Source organism: Equus quagga, chromosome 15 (assembly GCF_021613505.1).
Source record: "Equus quagga isolate Etosha38 chromosome 15, UCLA_HA_Equagga_1.0, whole genome shotgun sequence".
In the NCBI taxonomy this organism is placed as follows: domain Eukaryota; kingdom Metazoa; phylum Chordata; class Mammalia; order Perissodactyla; family Equidae; genus Equus; species Equus quagga.
Window position 1 is genome coordinate 70242825 of NC_060281.1, and position 11790 is coordinate 70254614.

General features: G+C 40.2%; 1 protein-coding gene across 7 annotated transcripts in view; it reads left to right on the plus strand.

The window, feature by feature from the left end:
• Positions 1–10454, plus strand: part of MPHOSPH9 (M-phase phosphoprotein 9) — a 57744-nt gene extending 47290 nt beyond the window's left edge. For 6 of the 7 annotated variants that reach the window (XM_046641175.1, XM_046641168.1, XM_046641169.1 and 3 more), the window contains 6 exons: positions 6–152; positions 1171–1291; positions 2073–2176; positions 3003–3250; positions 3558–3626; positions 6518–10454. In XM_046641175.1, coding sequence (XP_046497131.1) covers positions 6–152; positions 1171–1291; positions 2073–2176; positions 3003–3250; positions 3558–3626; positions 6518–6619 — 791 coding nt within the window. In that variant the 3' untranslated portion in view covers positions 6620–10454. Of the gene's footprint in view, positions 1–5; positions 153–1170; positions 1292–2072; positions 2177–3002; positions 3251–3557; positions 3627–6517 lie in introns of those variants that run through there. The other variant, XM_046641173.1, reaches the window with a different exon arrangement.
• Positions 10455–11790: the final 1336 nt, after the last annotated feature.

The window sequence follows — 11790 nt, forward strand, 5'->3', positions numbered from 1 at the left end:
TATAGAATTAGTGAACCCTCAGCAAAGTGAAACTTCAGTCAATGCAAGTCGGTCCCCAGAGAAAGGTGCCCAGCAAAGACAAAAGAGATTTAATTCTGCTTCACAGAGATCGTCATCTTTACCACCTTCAAATCGTAAATCAAGTACTCCAAGTAAGAGTTCGATGTCTGTATCTCTTGGGCTCGAAAGAGGGCTACCTCAGTCGTGCACACGGTTTGATGTTTGTCTCCCTTATCCTCTCCCTCACACCTGGTAGTGTGCTCAGAGCACAGGATCCCTAAATAGATCTTGTCAATAATAACGTTGTCTGAATGCACGGATACGATGACTACAACTGAAGAAATTCTCAGTTTATTGAAGTAAGATTTTTGGTGTGTCCTGCAAATTTTTGGCAACTAATAGTACGTCACAGTTTTTGACATGGTAGACAACCGTCTAATTAAGCATTAGTTCAAACAAATTAAGCTAGCCTGAAAAAGGTGATGTTTTTCATACATTTACCTAAGGTTGCTCGCATTAGTCACCTTTTTCTTTATCCAATTACAAGTATGGCTTTAAAGTTACGCATTGGATTTCCATATCCTCAATTCTGTGTTCATAACAGCAGAGGAGATTCGTATATGACTGTTACAGGAATGCTCGCTAGCACTATGGTGTTTCCATCTTATTTCCAGTCGACTTCTAAAATCCTGAAAAACCAGTTTTGAGTCAGAGTGCTGAAACTACAGTCTGATATACTAAAATGTTGACAGTGGTTCCCTCTAGATGTTAGGATTATGAATTATTTTTATTTTGTATACTCTTATCTTCCAAAAAGTTTTTATTTTTAGTTTTTTTTATTGAGTTAATGATAGGTTACAGTCTTGTGTGATTTCACTTGTACATTAATGTTTGTCATTCGTGTTGTAGGGGCACCACTTCACCCTTTGTGCCCATCCCCCACCCCACCTTTCCCCTGGTATCCACTAATCTGTTCTCTTTGTCCACATTTTTAAATTCCTCATATGAGTGGAGTCATACAGAGATGATCCTTCTTCAAAAAGTTTAACAATGAAAATGTAATTCCTTTTAGAGTTTGAAAAAACATCCTGAAAAGGAAACTATGTTCCACCAATATGACACACATATAGAAGGAAAAAATATTTATTTCCTCTTTGTTTTCTTCTGTAGCAAAAAGAGAGATTATGTTAACACCAGTGACTGTGGCTTATAGTCCAAAGCGATCTCCTAAAGAAAATTTGTCTCCAGGATTTAGTCATCTGCTTAGCAAAAATGAAAGCAGTCCGATTCGGTAAGTTCTGTAAAATTGTAGAATAAAGTAGATATGTTATTGATTTTTTACAATGTTAACTTATGCCTCTAGCTATTACTGATTTTTCAGTTGTTAATGGAACCCTGTGGATTCAAATCATTTAAATGATCGTCGTACTAAAAATAGAAAAGCACTATAATACATGGAAACAGTTTTTAAACTACATAAACTGGCTACTAGTAAATTTTAAATACCACCTTAGAACCCCTTCTAGTTTTTGGATGTAGAATGATAATTCTTTGTTTTCCTGAAAAGGTGTACGATATGGGGAAATTCTTGAGCCATTTGTACAAGAAAGTGGGCTGTCCTGGTATGGCCCTGGCACTAACCCTAAGTTTATGTGTGCTCTGGAGAAAATTGTCCTCTCTGAAGTGTGGTCAGCAGGACTGACTCCTAAGACAGGAGAGCTGGTTTCCCAGCTCCATGAGGCTCCTGGAGAGATTACCTAAGCACATTGAGCCTCAGTTTCCCCTTCTATAAAACGGGGATAATAATGCCTGCCCTGCCTATGTTATAAGGTTGTCATAAAGATAAATTGAGAGAATGTATGGGGAAATGCTTGAAGGCTCTACTATGTGCATATAATTTTGTGTTTGAAAATATATGTTAAATTCCAGTTTTAGAAAATTATATGACCGTCTTTTTTTAAAGACAAAAATATAGATATGTGAATTAACTGGATGCCAGCTCATCTTTCTAGTGGAGATAGGGAAAATCAGTTAACATTTTTTTCTCACAAGTAACTTGCTTCATTCAATAGATTTGATATACTTTTGGATGATTTAGATACTGTTCCTGTGTCTACGTTACAACATACCAACCCAAGAAAACAACTCCAGTTTCTTCCTCTAGATGGCTCAGAAGGTATCTTTTACTAAAAAATTATTACTTATGGCTTTAAGTCATTCATTTTGTGAGTTTCTGGTATTGTTTTAAGGTTCTAAATATTATAATACCCTGCACTTAAATATTTTTCTACCCAAGGGCCTCTAAAAATAAGCATTCATGATGCTCATATTGTGTGTCAGTGTTGTTGTCCTCATTGAAAAATAGGGAAACTGAGGTACAAGGAATGTTAGTGTTTAACTACCAGGGCCATACTGTTCAGTTTTTTCTTTACAGTCATGCATCGCTTAATGATGGGGATGTGTTCTGAGAAATGCATCGTCAGGCGATTCCGTCATTGTGCAAACGTCACAGAGCGCTACACACGCCGAGACGGTAGAGCCACTGCACACCTAGGCTTTTGGACCACCATCATGTGTGTGGTCTATCCTTAATGAAAACGGCATTATGTGGCGCATGACTGTACTTTCATATTCTATAACTTATGTGCAACTTAAGCTTTGAGTGATTTTTTTTCTTTTTTCTCATTTATATTTTAAGTTTGGAATAAAGTTATAAGATAATGTATATGAAATCATTTGAGTCGGTCCTTAAAATGTTAATGTTGGTGTGTGTCCAGTGAATGTGGTGCTTGGTTTTTAAGCTTTTTCGCTTTAAGTTTACTTACAGTGCATTTGAGTTTGCGTGTGTCCATCAGGGAAGTGGTGAAGCTTGTCAAACTGAGGGCAAAGCTTTTAGAATTCTGTGGAGAATAAGTGCTGAAAAAATAAGATCGTAACCTATTTAGTATATATATGATCTATTAGAAAAATTGATAAGAAACAATTTTTTTTCTCTTGGACAGAAAAAAAATATTCTGAAAAAGCCACTGACACCCATGTTAATCATAGCTCTTCCCTCGAACTGTTGCCAAATGGAGTGAAGAAACCCTCTGTGAGAACAGCCTGGGAGAAGAATAAGTCGGTTAGCTATGAACAGTGTCAGCCTGCTTGCGGAGCACCACATGGTGATGATTTTGAATATACAGCAAAAATTAGGACCCTAGCTGAAATGGAGCGGTTTTTTGATGAACTTACAAAAGAAAAGGACCAGGTAAAAACAAACAAAATTTTTAAAAAATCTTCTTCTGAACTTAACCCTGATGTCTTAGGAATAGTCAGAAGGGAATTGTGGAGGCCAACCTATCCCAGGAGGTTGCCGTGGGTACCACAGCAAAGCTGCACCGGAAGAGCGTGCGAGCCGAGCTGTCCTTGCTAATCATGACGGGAGGAACTTATGTGACGACAAGATGGACAAGAAAATACTAGGCTGAAGTCTTGTCTTTCCATTCTGTTACAAACCTCCCTGCCGGTAATTAGAATTCTTCTATTTTTATTTAAACATCTTTTTGTGTTAACAGATTGAGGCAGCACTAAGTCGGATGCCTTCTACTGGAGGACGAATCACTTTGCAGACGAGATTAAATCAGGTGAAATGTCTTAGTCTGAATCTGCTTTAGAGGCTGATGCTAGTCCGTGCTCCATTTATCCAAGATGATGTTTTTAAATCATGACTTTTAGGCACGCTGATGCAGTCGGTCAAAACTGTTGGCCTTGTGGCCGGCCTGGTGGTGCAGCGGTTAAGTGTGCATGTTCCACTTCGGCAGCCCCAGGTTCGCCGGTTCGGATCCCAGGTGCGGATATGGCACCGCTTCTCAAGCCATGCTGTGGTAGGCGTCCCATATGTACAGTGGAGGAGCATGGGCATGGATGTGAGCTCAGGGCCAGTCTTCCTCAGCAAAAAGAGGAGGATTGGCAGCAGATGTTAGCTCAGGGCTAGTCTTCCTCAAAAAAACCACCAAACTTTTAGCCTTTATAGGAAGTCTTTGGTGACTATAGCATATTCTATAACTGCATGCTAGCTTTCACGAATAAAAACTGATTTTACCTTCATACCTCAAGAAAAAGGTGGTCATGCCATTGTGGTTTCAAGAAACTAACGTTGGAGCAAATGGCGATATGCCTTATCAGATTTTACATTGTTAAATTAATGCTCTCACATGAAATCCCCCTTTTTGTGTTTGTTTTTTCCCCTCCAATCTGTAATTTATTTCTGAACCCCTTTCCATTTAGTAAACGTGTAAAACAGTTGCACTTTGCAGCTGGAATAGCTGTAGGGGTTAGAGAGAGAGAGAAAGAGAGGTGATTCCACTGTTGAGCAAGTGTGGCCTGTGTGTATTTTAGTTGCTTTTCAAAGAGAATTAAAATGCATGAAACCATGGGACATTTTAAATCTGCTCTTTTTGTAACATTTTAAACATAACAAGTATATGTCTCTTATATAACTGCATGTTTTGGCTTTTCAGTGCCTTAACTCCAGGAAAAGTTCATTTTCAGATTGATCTGTAATACCAGAAGGGAAGAAAAACACAATGAAAATAGCAGAGGTCTTTTTCTAGGGCCTGTGTCTCTAACTTCTCTTTTTTTCTGTCTTTGAGTCTTTTTATTGTTCTGAAAGTTTTTATTTAATAAGTTATAAGACTCAACACATGAAGCTCTTCTTAAAATAGTTTACTGGAAAAGCAGAAGAAAAACTTGTTGATATTCAGATTCTAAATCTATCTGAAACGTTTGTTTAATGTATTTTTATATAATGATTATAAGCGCTTAAAATAAGACTTACAGGGTGTTAATTTCTGTTTATATATGTCAAACTAGTTCAGTCCAGTAAGAAGACAAATGGCAGCAAAAAGGGGATGAAGATGCATATATATGATTTATAAGTGAAAAAGGTAAAATTGGGCAAAAAAAAGATGAAAAATATTCGGCCTCCCCAGTGAATAAAAAATATATATATATACATTTAAACAAAAGCATCGTTTTTTAAGCTATTGCATTGGCAGATATGTCTTAACAATATCCAGGGTGGGAAAGCTTATTCCCATAGACCATAGGTGGAAGTAGAAATTGTTACAGACTTTCTGGAGCACAGCTTGACATGTGTCCAAAACTTGGAATTTTGTATTTCTTTAGACCCAGCGTTTTTACTTCTAGGAGTGATTCCTAAGGCAATACTTACAGATATGTGCAAAGAGATATAGATATGTGAAAAGAGGTATCTGCAAAGAGTTATGTTTAAGAATATTTATTGGAGCATTATTTATGATATCTAAATTGGAAGCAACCTAAATTTCTACTAAAAGATTCTTGGTTAAGTATGGTATATCTGATGGAATATTGCACGTTAATTTAAAACAATATCATAGAAGGATATATTTCATAACAAGAAAAGTTGATTTGGAAAACATTTTGAAGTAGAGAGTTGGATTCTGTTTTTATTTTTCTTCTTAAAAATGGTGTGCATATCTGCAGAAAAAACAGGAAAGAGGAACAGTGGTGTATTACTTTTTACTCATCTGTCTTCTAAATATTCTATAATGAAAGTGTAATCTTTTTATAATTACAGTTAGAGAGAGAACGATTTTTTAAGAGAAAATTAAGTTTTATTTCAGGATACCATTGGAGCTAATACTGAATAAAGTATTTAAAATAATATATATTCCAGGTACTATTTATTTAACAGTAGTACTATTTATTTTTATTTATTTGGGTTTTTTTGAAGAAGAAGATTAGCCCTGAGCTAACTACTGCCGATCCTCCTCTTTTTGCTGAGGAAGACTGGCCCTGAGCTAACATCCATGCCCATCTTCCTCTCCTTTATATGTGGGACGCCTACCACAGCATGGCTTTTGCCAAGTGGTGCCATGTCTGCACCCGGGATCCAAACCAGCGAACCGTGGGCCGCCAAGAAGCGGAACGTGCAAACTTAACCGCTGCACCACTGGGCTGGCCTCCTATTTATTTTTAAATAGCAGTTGTTAGATTAATTCATTGTGAAATCTCTTGTTCTTGGAAGTCTCCTCCAGTGTTCTTTTCCTTTGTAAAGAAATTGTGGTCGGAAGAGTTGATAGACGTGTAGGTGGGATATGGCACCCCTCAGCCGTGTCCGTTTCTCCTGGTGAAATGTGTGAAGTGCCTCCCAGGTTCCTCTTGCGTCTTGTTCTCAGTTCAGCGAAGTCAAAGTGTGATGTCCTGCCTCTCGGCTGTGTTGCTATCACTAGGATTTCCATGTGCTCAGGGTACCAACATGCTGAGAATATTTCAAAGTGCAGCAGTTCTTTTGAATGCTTGCAAAAGTTGATTCACACTGTTGAGTTGAAGAGAAATAATATAAAGGTGACGTGTAAAAAACAAAATAATTTTGTAATTTTACTGTTTATACTTATTGTTTGCTAGAAGAAAGGTTGGTTTGGTGGTAATTATTGAACCGGTGAACTTGATGTAGAATTCTAATTGAACTTTCTCCATTATTTTCACCTAGGAAGCCTTGGAAGATCGTTTGGAAAGGATTAATCGAGAACTGGGCTCAGTTCGCATGACATTGAAGAAATTTCATGTTTTGCGCACCTCTGCAAATCTCTGAGATTTGTAGCCATTAAATTTTGAGACATTTTTGTTTGCACTAATGTATAATTACGCACTCAGAAAAGGCAAACTATTTTGTACTGTTTATAGGCCTTCAAACAGTAGTTTTACAATCATGCTCTTCTTTACACTTGCTATTTTATACTTCAAATGGCCACATATTTTCAAGATATTTTTGTTATGCTCAGGAATCTCTTGTATATTTTACTATTTAAAAAGTATTATTTTTAAATAGTATATGTCTCCAATTTATATCAAGAATAAGGAAACGTGAACACTGGAGGCAGCTTGTTTCTAAATAGTGTTATCCTTTTACAATTAACTTTGCACACCAATTTTATAAACTTGTTCTACATTGTGAATATGATTTTTTAAAAAATAAATGCATAAGAACAGCTTTCATAATGATAGACTAATACATGCTGAATGCAAAAAAAATCTGGATTTTAGTTGTGTTGAGGTTTTTTAAAAATGATAATGCAGTTCCTTTTCGAAACATGTCTTAGAGTGAATATTAGAATAGTAATAATGGAAATAATGGAATATTGGAACGCTTTCAAAACTACATGAATATAACTCATTTTGTTTCTCTTAAACTTTATTGTTTATAAGGAAGGAAGAATGAGAGGGATGTAATTCTCTAATTTTGTCATATATGTTAGTACTTTTCAGAAAAAGTTGAACAATTGGAGAGCTGTAGCTTTCTGTCCATCATTCTGAGCATAACTTGTGTCCCACCCTTGATGGTAGGTTGAGAAAGCTTTGAGGAAATGCAGGCCACCATCCAGTGAGGTAGTAAGAGCAGCCCTGGCTTCCTCAATGTGCAAGGCTTCAGCTGTCAGTCACTCGTCATGCAGACATTTGTAACCTCTCTCCACTCCCTCCACTCCTGCCAAAAGAAAAAATAAATGCTCCCATAGTAGATGTGGTAAGAACACTAGATTGAGATCAGAAAAAGCTACTCTGCTTGTTAATGGACAGAGACTATGTCTGGATAGAGCCTGGTGCCTTTATGGCCTTGCTGGAGGGCTCCAGCCCATGGCATTGGCAGCAGCTCCTGGCCCTTGGAAGTAGCCCCTTGACAGGAGGCTGTGTGCTGATCAGGAGCTCTAGCAGGTCTGTGTCCTGTCTGCTGGTCAAGTCTGGGCTGTTTAAGTCCACTTTTTGGTTGCCTGTCAGAACCTAGCGCCCACATGTTTCAGCTCGACACATGATGATAAATGGACTCATTCCAAACTTTCAAAATTGATTCCCATTGAAAATGCTCAGGTTTTAAGTTTTGCTTTACTTTTGAGCTTATTCTTCTCCGCGTGTAGCTCTTAATAGCATATAGTTACAGTGCACCAAGCCAACCGTTATTCCATTAGCGGATATACATGCCTTCGAGCAGGGGTCTCAGATGACCTTTGAGTACCCTTCACCAAAGCTGCACCGGCTGGAGCTCAGCCGGGGGCCCATAGCCATGCTCCTTCTCAGCCTGGGGGGCTTCTCCGCAAGGAGGGGCCGTCTGACAGCCCCTCTCCTGCTCCTCTCGAGAACGGAACCTCAGCTCCCAGCTAGCTCCTGCACCCCAGTTGAAGATGCCTGTCTAATCAAAATTGCTCATAACAGAATCAAGTGCCTTTATTCTTGGTATCTTTTTCTAGCCTTTTTTTTTAATCTCATAGTGACAGTAAAGAAAAAGTTCATTTAATCAAGGTCCAGTACAGCTTGTGTCCAGACCTAATAAAGGGATTGACTTTACTGATGATGTTCCCTACAGTGTGTCCAGTATATGTTGTTAAGAGTGAACTTGAAATTATTAGGATCTTTCATTGTTCCCTATTTTTATTGTAAAGTCCGCTACCTTCCTAAGACTCGGAAATTGCCGTTCAGAAGAGATTACAGTTTTATCTTGTCAAGGAGTTATCTTCTTAGTAGTCTGTACTGGCTTATTCCCAGAAAGGTATTAAGCTCCATCAACACATTTTCTGTGCCTCTCTCTCAGAAAACATGCTTTGATTTTTGAAGTGTGTAATAGATTGGAAGTATCAGTCACTTTTTTTTTTTTAATTTTTTCTCTTCATAGCTGTGAAGAGGGAAACCAAGGAAAATCCTTTTAGCCGTCTCTCCCTTCGGTAATGCTTAACTTAGGACACTCAGCTCCACAACAACTCGCCCTAAAAGTGGAAAAGGTGGCCGTCTGAAAAAGCGACTCTTACACCAGGGAGGTAAACTGCTCTTGTTGCCGGCTGGGCTGAGCTGCAGTTAGTGAAGACCTCAGTGAATCTTCTGCAGCGGGAAGTGCCTTCTCAAATGCAAATAGAGTTAAGGCTCTCCTTTCACCTGGCTCTGCCCCTGCCGTTCCCTTACAAAGCTCCTGAAGTGGGGAAACGCCCTTTGGGAGCTCCAGTTAAAATATGTGTTCCAGCCGAAGCAATAGTCAATGCAGCTCAGAGGGCGAGCCGGGATGCAGAAGCTGGGCCAGGGACAGGAGACCAGGCAGACCCAGGTCACACTTGGGCTCAGGCCTGCCTTCCTCTGCAGTAAAAGCTAAGATGAACTGATAAAAAGCTTCCATTAAGGGAGATTATATAAAGTGCCTGGTGCTTAGTAAATTTTCAGTAAATAGTACATTTCAGATTCATACTGAGTTAAACAGAATTTTGAAGTAGGGATTTAGTACTTTTTAAAAATAGAAAAGTAGATTATGTCCCCAGCAATTGACTTAAAAACTACATTGGGTTGGTTGACATTTCTGTTAAGTGGTCTAAGATGGTCTTTCCACCATTTTGCAAAAAATGAGCTTTCTTGGAGTTTAAATGAGCTTCCCTCTTGTGTGAGAGTTATTTTTTTTATGACAAAAAAAAAAGATAACCTGTTGAGTGTAAGTTCAGAAGCACTTTGATCTTAAAACAGGTAATTTGGAGTTATTTGATATAAATACAGGACATTTCCCTTTGAAAAGTATTGCCAATGTAATCAAAATAATTCCTTCCTTGAATGTTCCCTAGTTAGCTGTCTAAAGGTGACAGCCTGTGAAGGCAGGACTGCACAAAGGAGGTGCCTGCCACTGGCCGTTAGAAGATCTATATGAATATTATTATTTTATAGAGTTTGATAAGCAACCAAGACAGTCCCATTTTTAACTCAGAAAAGCCCAGGTGCTTTGCTGAATGCTATTTGCAGTCTGAACTCTGCACTTAGATATGTAGTAAAATTAGACATTTTTGTCATTTTAATTTTGAGATATCTCAAAAACTGTTTTCACTGAATTTTAATGTGCCACTTATGCTGTGAGTCTTTAAGAAGCTTTAAAAAATAAATGCACACCTTTAGGTGCCCTTTAGGAGTCATAAAGGTAAATCATATTTACCCATCATGAGTGATTGTGTATGGTTATGAGATCTGCAGGTCTGATTAAACCTATTGTATTGCACACATTTTGCAGGAAATAATTTCCTGCCCTGCCAAGAGTTGTGTGGCAGTTTGATCATAAACTCTACCCGTATTCTTAGGACCTGTGTTACTAAGCTTTCCCCTTCTGATTGGTGTTTTACTTCAATAGACTCCTCTCCAATGGGAGGAATCAAGCCATAAATTTGCATTTGCCGGACATTATACACCACATCATTGCTATGAGCACAGACTTCAAAGATAATTGTTTTATTTACACTTTCACAGTAACAGTGAGCAATATAATGTGAAAACTTTGCTTCCTGTAGTGCTGCTGCTGATTAGACAGACAAGTGCTTGTTGCGGTTAAATCTGGTCAGATCCTGGAGTGAAATTGTAAGCTCCACGAGAGCAGGGACCATGTCTCCATTCTTGCGTACAGGCACTCAATAAATATTTGTGGCTGTGAGCTGTCTTGTGATATTGGTGTATTTATTCCTTCCAGCTAACTGGGATCTGGTTTTTAATAGTGTTGAGTCCTCTGAGTTAGTGGTTTGAGTACAGGCGTTGCAGCGTCCCAATGGTATCTGTCCAGGTGCTCAGTTCTGACTGGTGTACAGGCACTGAGCCTCACTCTGGAGCTCTGTGATGCTCTGAAAATCTTAATGGGTCTTAGGTACCTCTCGGTGGAGGGAAGGGGTTGAGGGTTTGGTATTTGATGGGACACCTTCACCTGTGCCAGTGTGATCATCATAAGACTGGTATTTTGAGGCGAGTCACGTAAGGGGGGCTTGCCTGGCCCATCCAGTCTCCAGTTCTGACAGTAACCCAAGGAGATGAACAGCCTCTGGTGGGTTTTGCTCCCCCTGACCTCGTCTGAACTCATCTTGGACTGCTTTAGTTTTGGTGTGCACTTGCCCTTCCAGGAGAAAGCCCTCAGGTCTCCTCTCAGCCATGTAAGGTGAGACTTATTGGTGGGTGACTACCACTAGGTTTTAGGTGTGCCCTGGTTAATTCAGATCTTGGCAAACAAGTCCATCCTTGCTCAATCTAAATATACACTTAACATTTTCTTTTAAGTTTCACCCAATACCTCTTGGTCTCTATTTTCCAATTGGAGAGTCAAGATGAAGCTATTTCTCATCCTCTTCCAGTTCCTTCTTGAGGTCAAGGACTAGAACTTCACGCATACCCTCTGGCTACTGTGACTCCTACTACTTCTGATGGCCAGCGAGCATGTTCATTTTTCTTGGCCCAGGTCATATTTGGTGCCTTGGGAAACTGCTTGATGCCTATTTCCTACAAATGTGGTCTGTAACCGATATAGGTACCCGCATCTAAGTTTGGGCTTCAGTTAACTACCTTTGGCTTGTCCACAACATTCCAAAGGCCTTATGAAGCCCGACGCCCGTTGTTCCCCTAGATTTCACTTTACCCCCGAGGAACTTCGTTTTTTACAGCTATTTGAGCGACAATTCCCACGAGTCCACTCGCTCCCTCCCGCGGTGCCCCTGGCTCCGCTGGCACTGTAGCAAAGCCCCCCGGCAGACAAGCCCGGGGGCCTGAGGAGCCGAGGGGGCCTCCCCGCCGAGAGCGCGCCCAGGCCTGTGGGGCTCGGGCTGCGGGCGGGGGCGCAGCAGGCCGGCCGGCCGCCAGCGCGGGAGCCCCGAGTTCGCCAGGTTCTTCCGGCCGAGGCCCCGCGGGCGGCGGGCGGCGGGCTGTGGCGGGCGGGGGCGGCCCCTAGCCGGGCCTCGCGCCGCTCCCCGCGTGGCCTGACGGAGGCGCAGGCCGCCG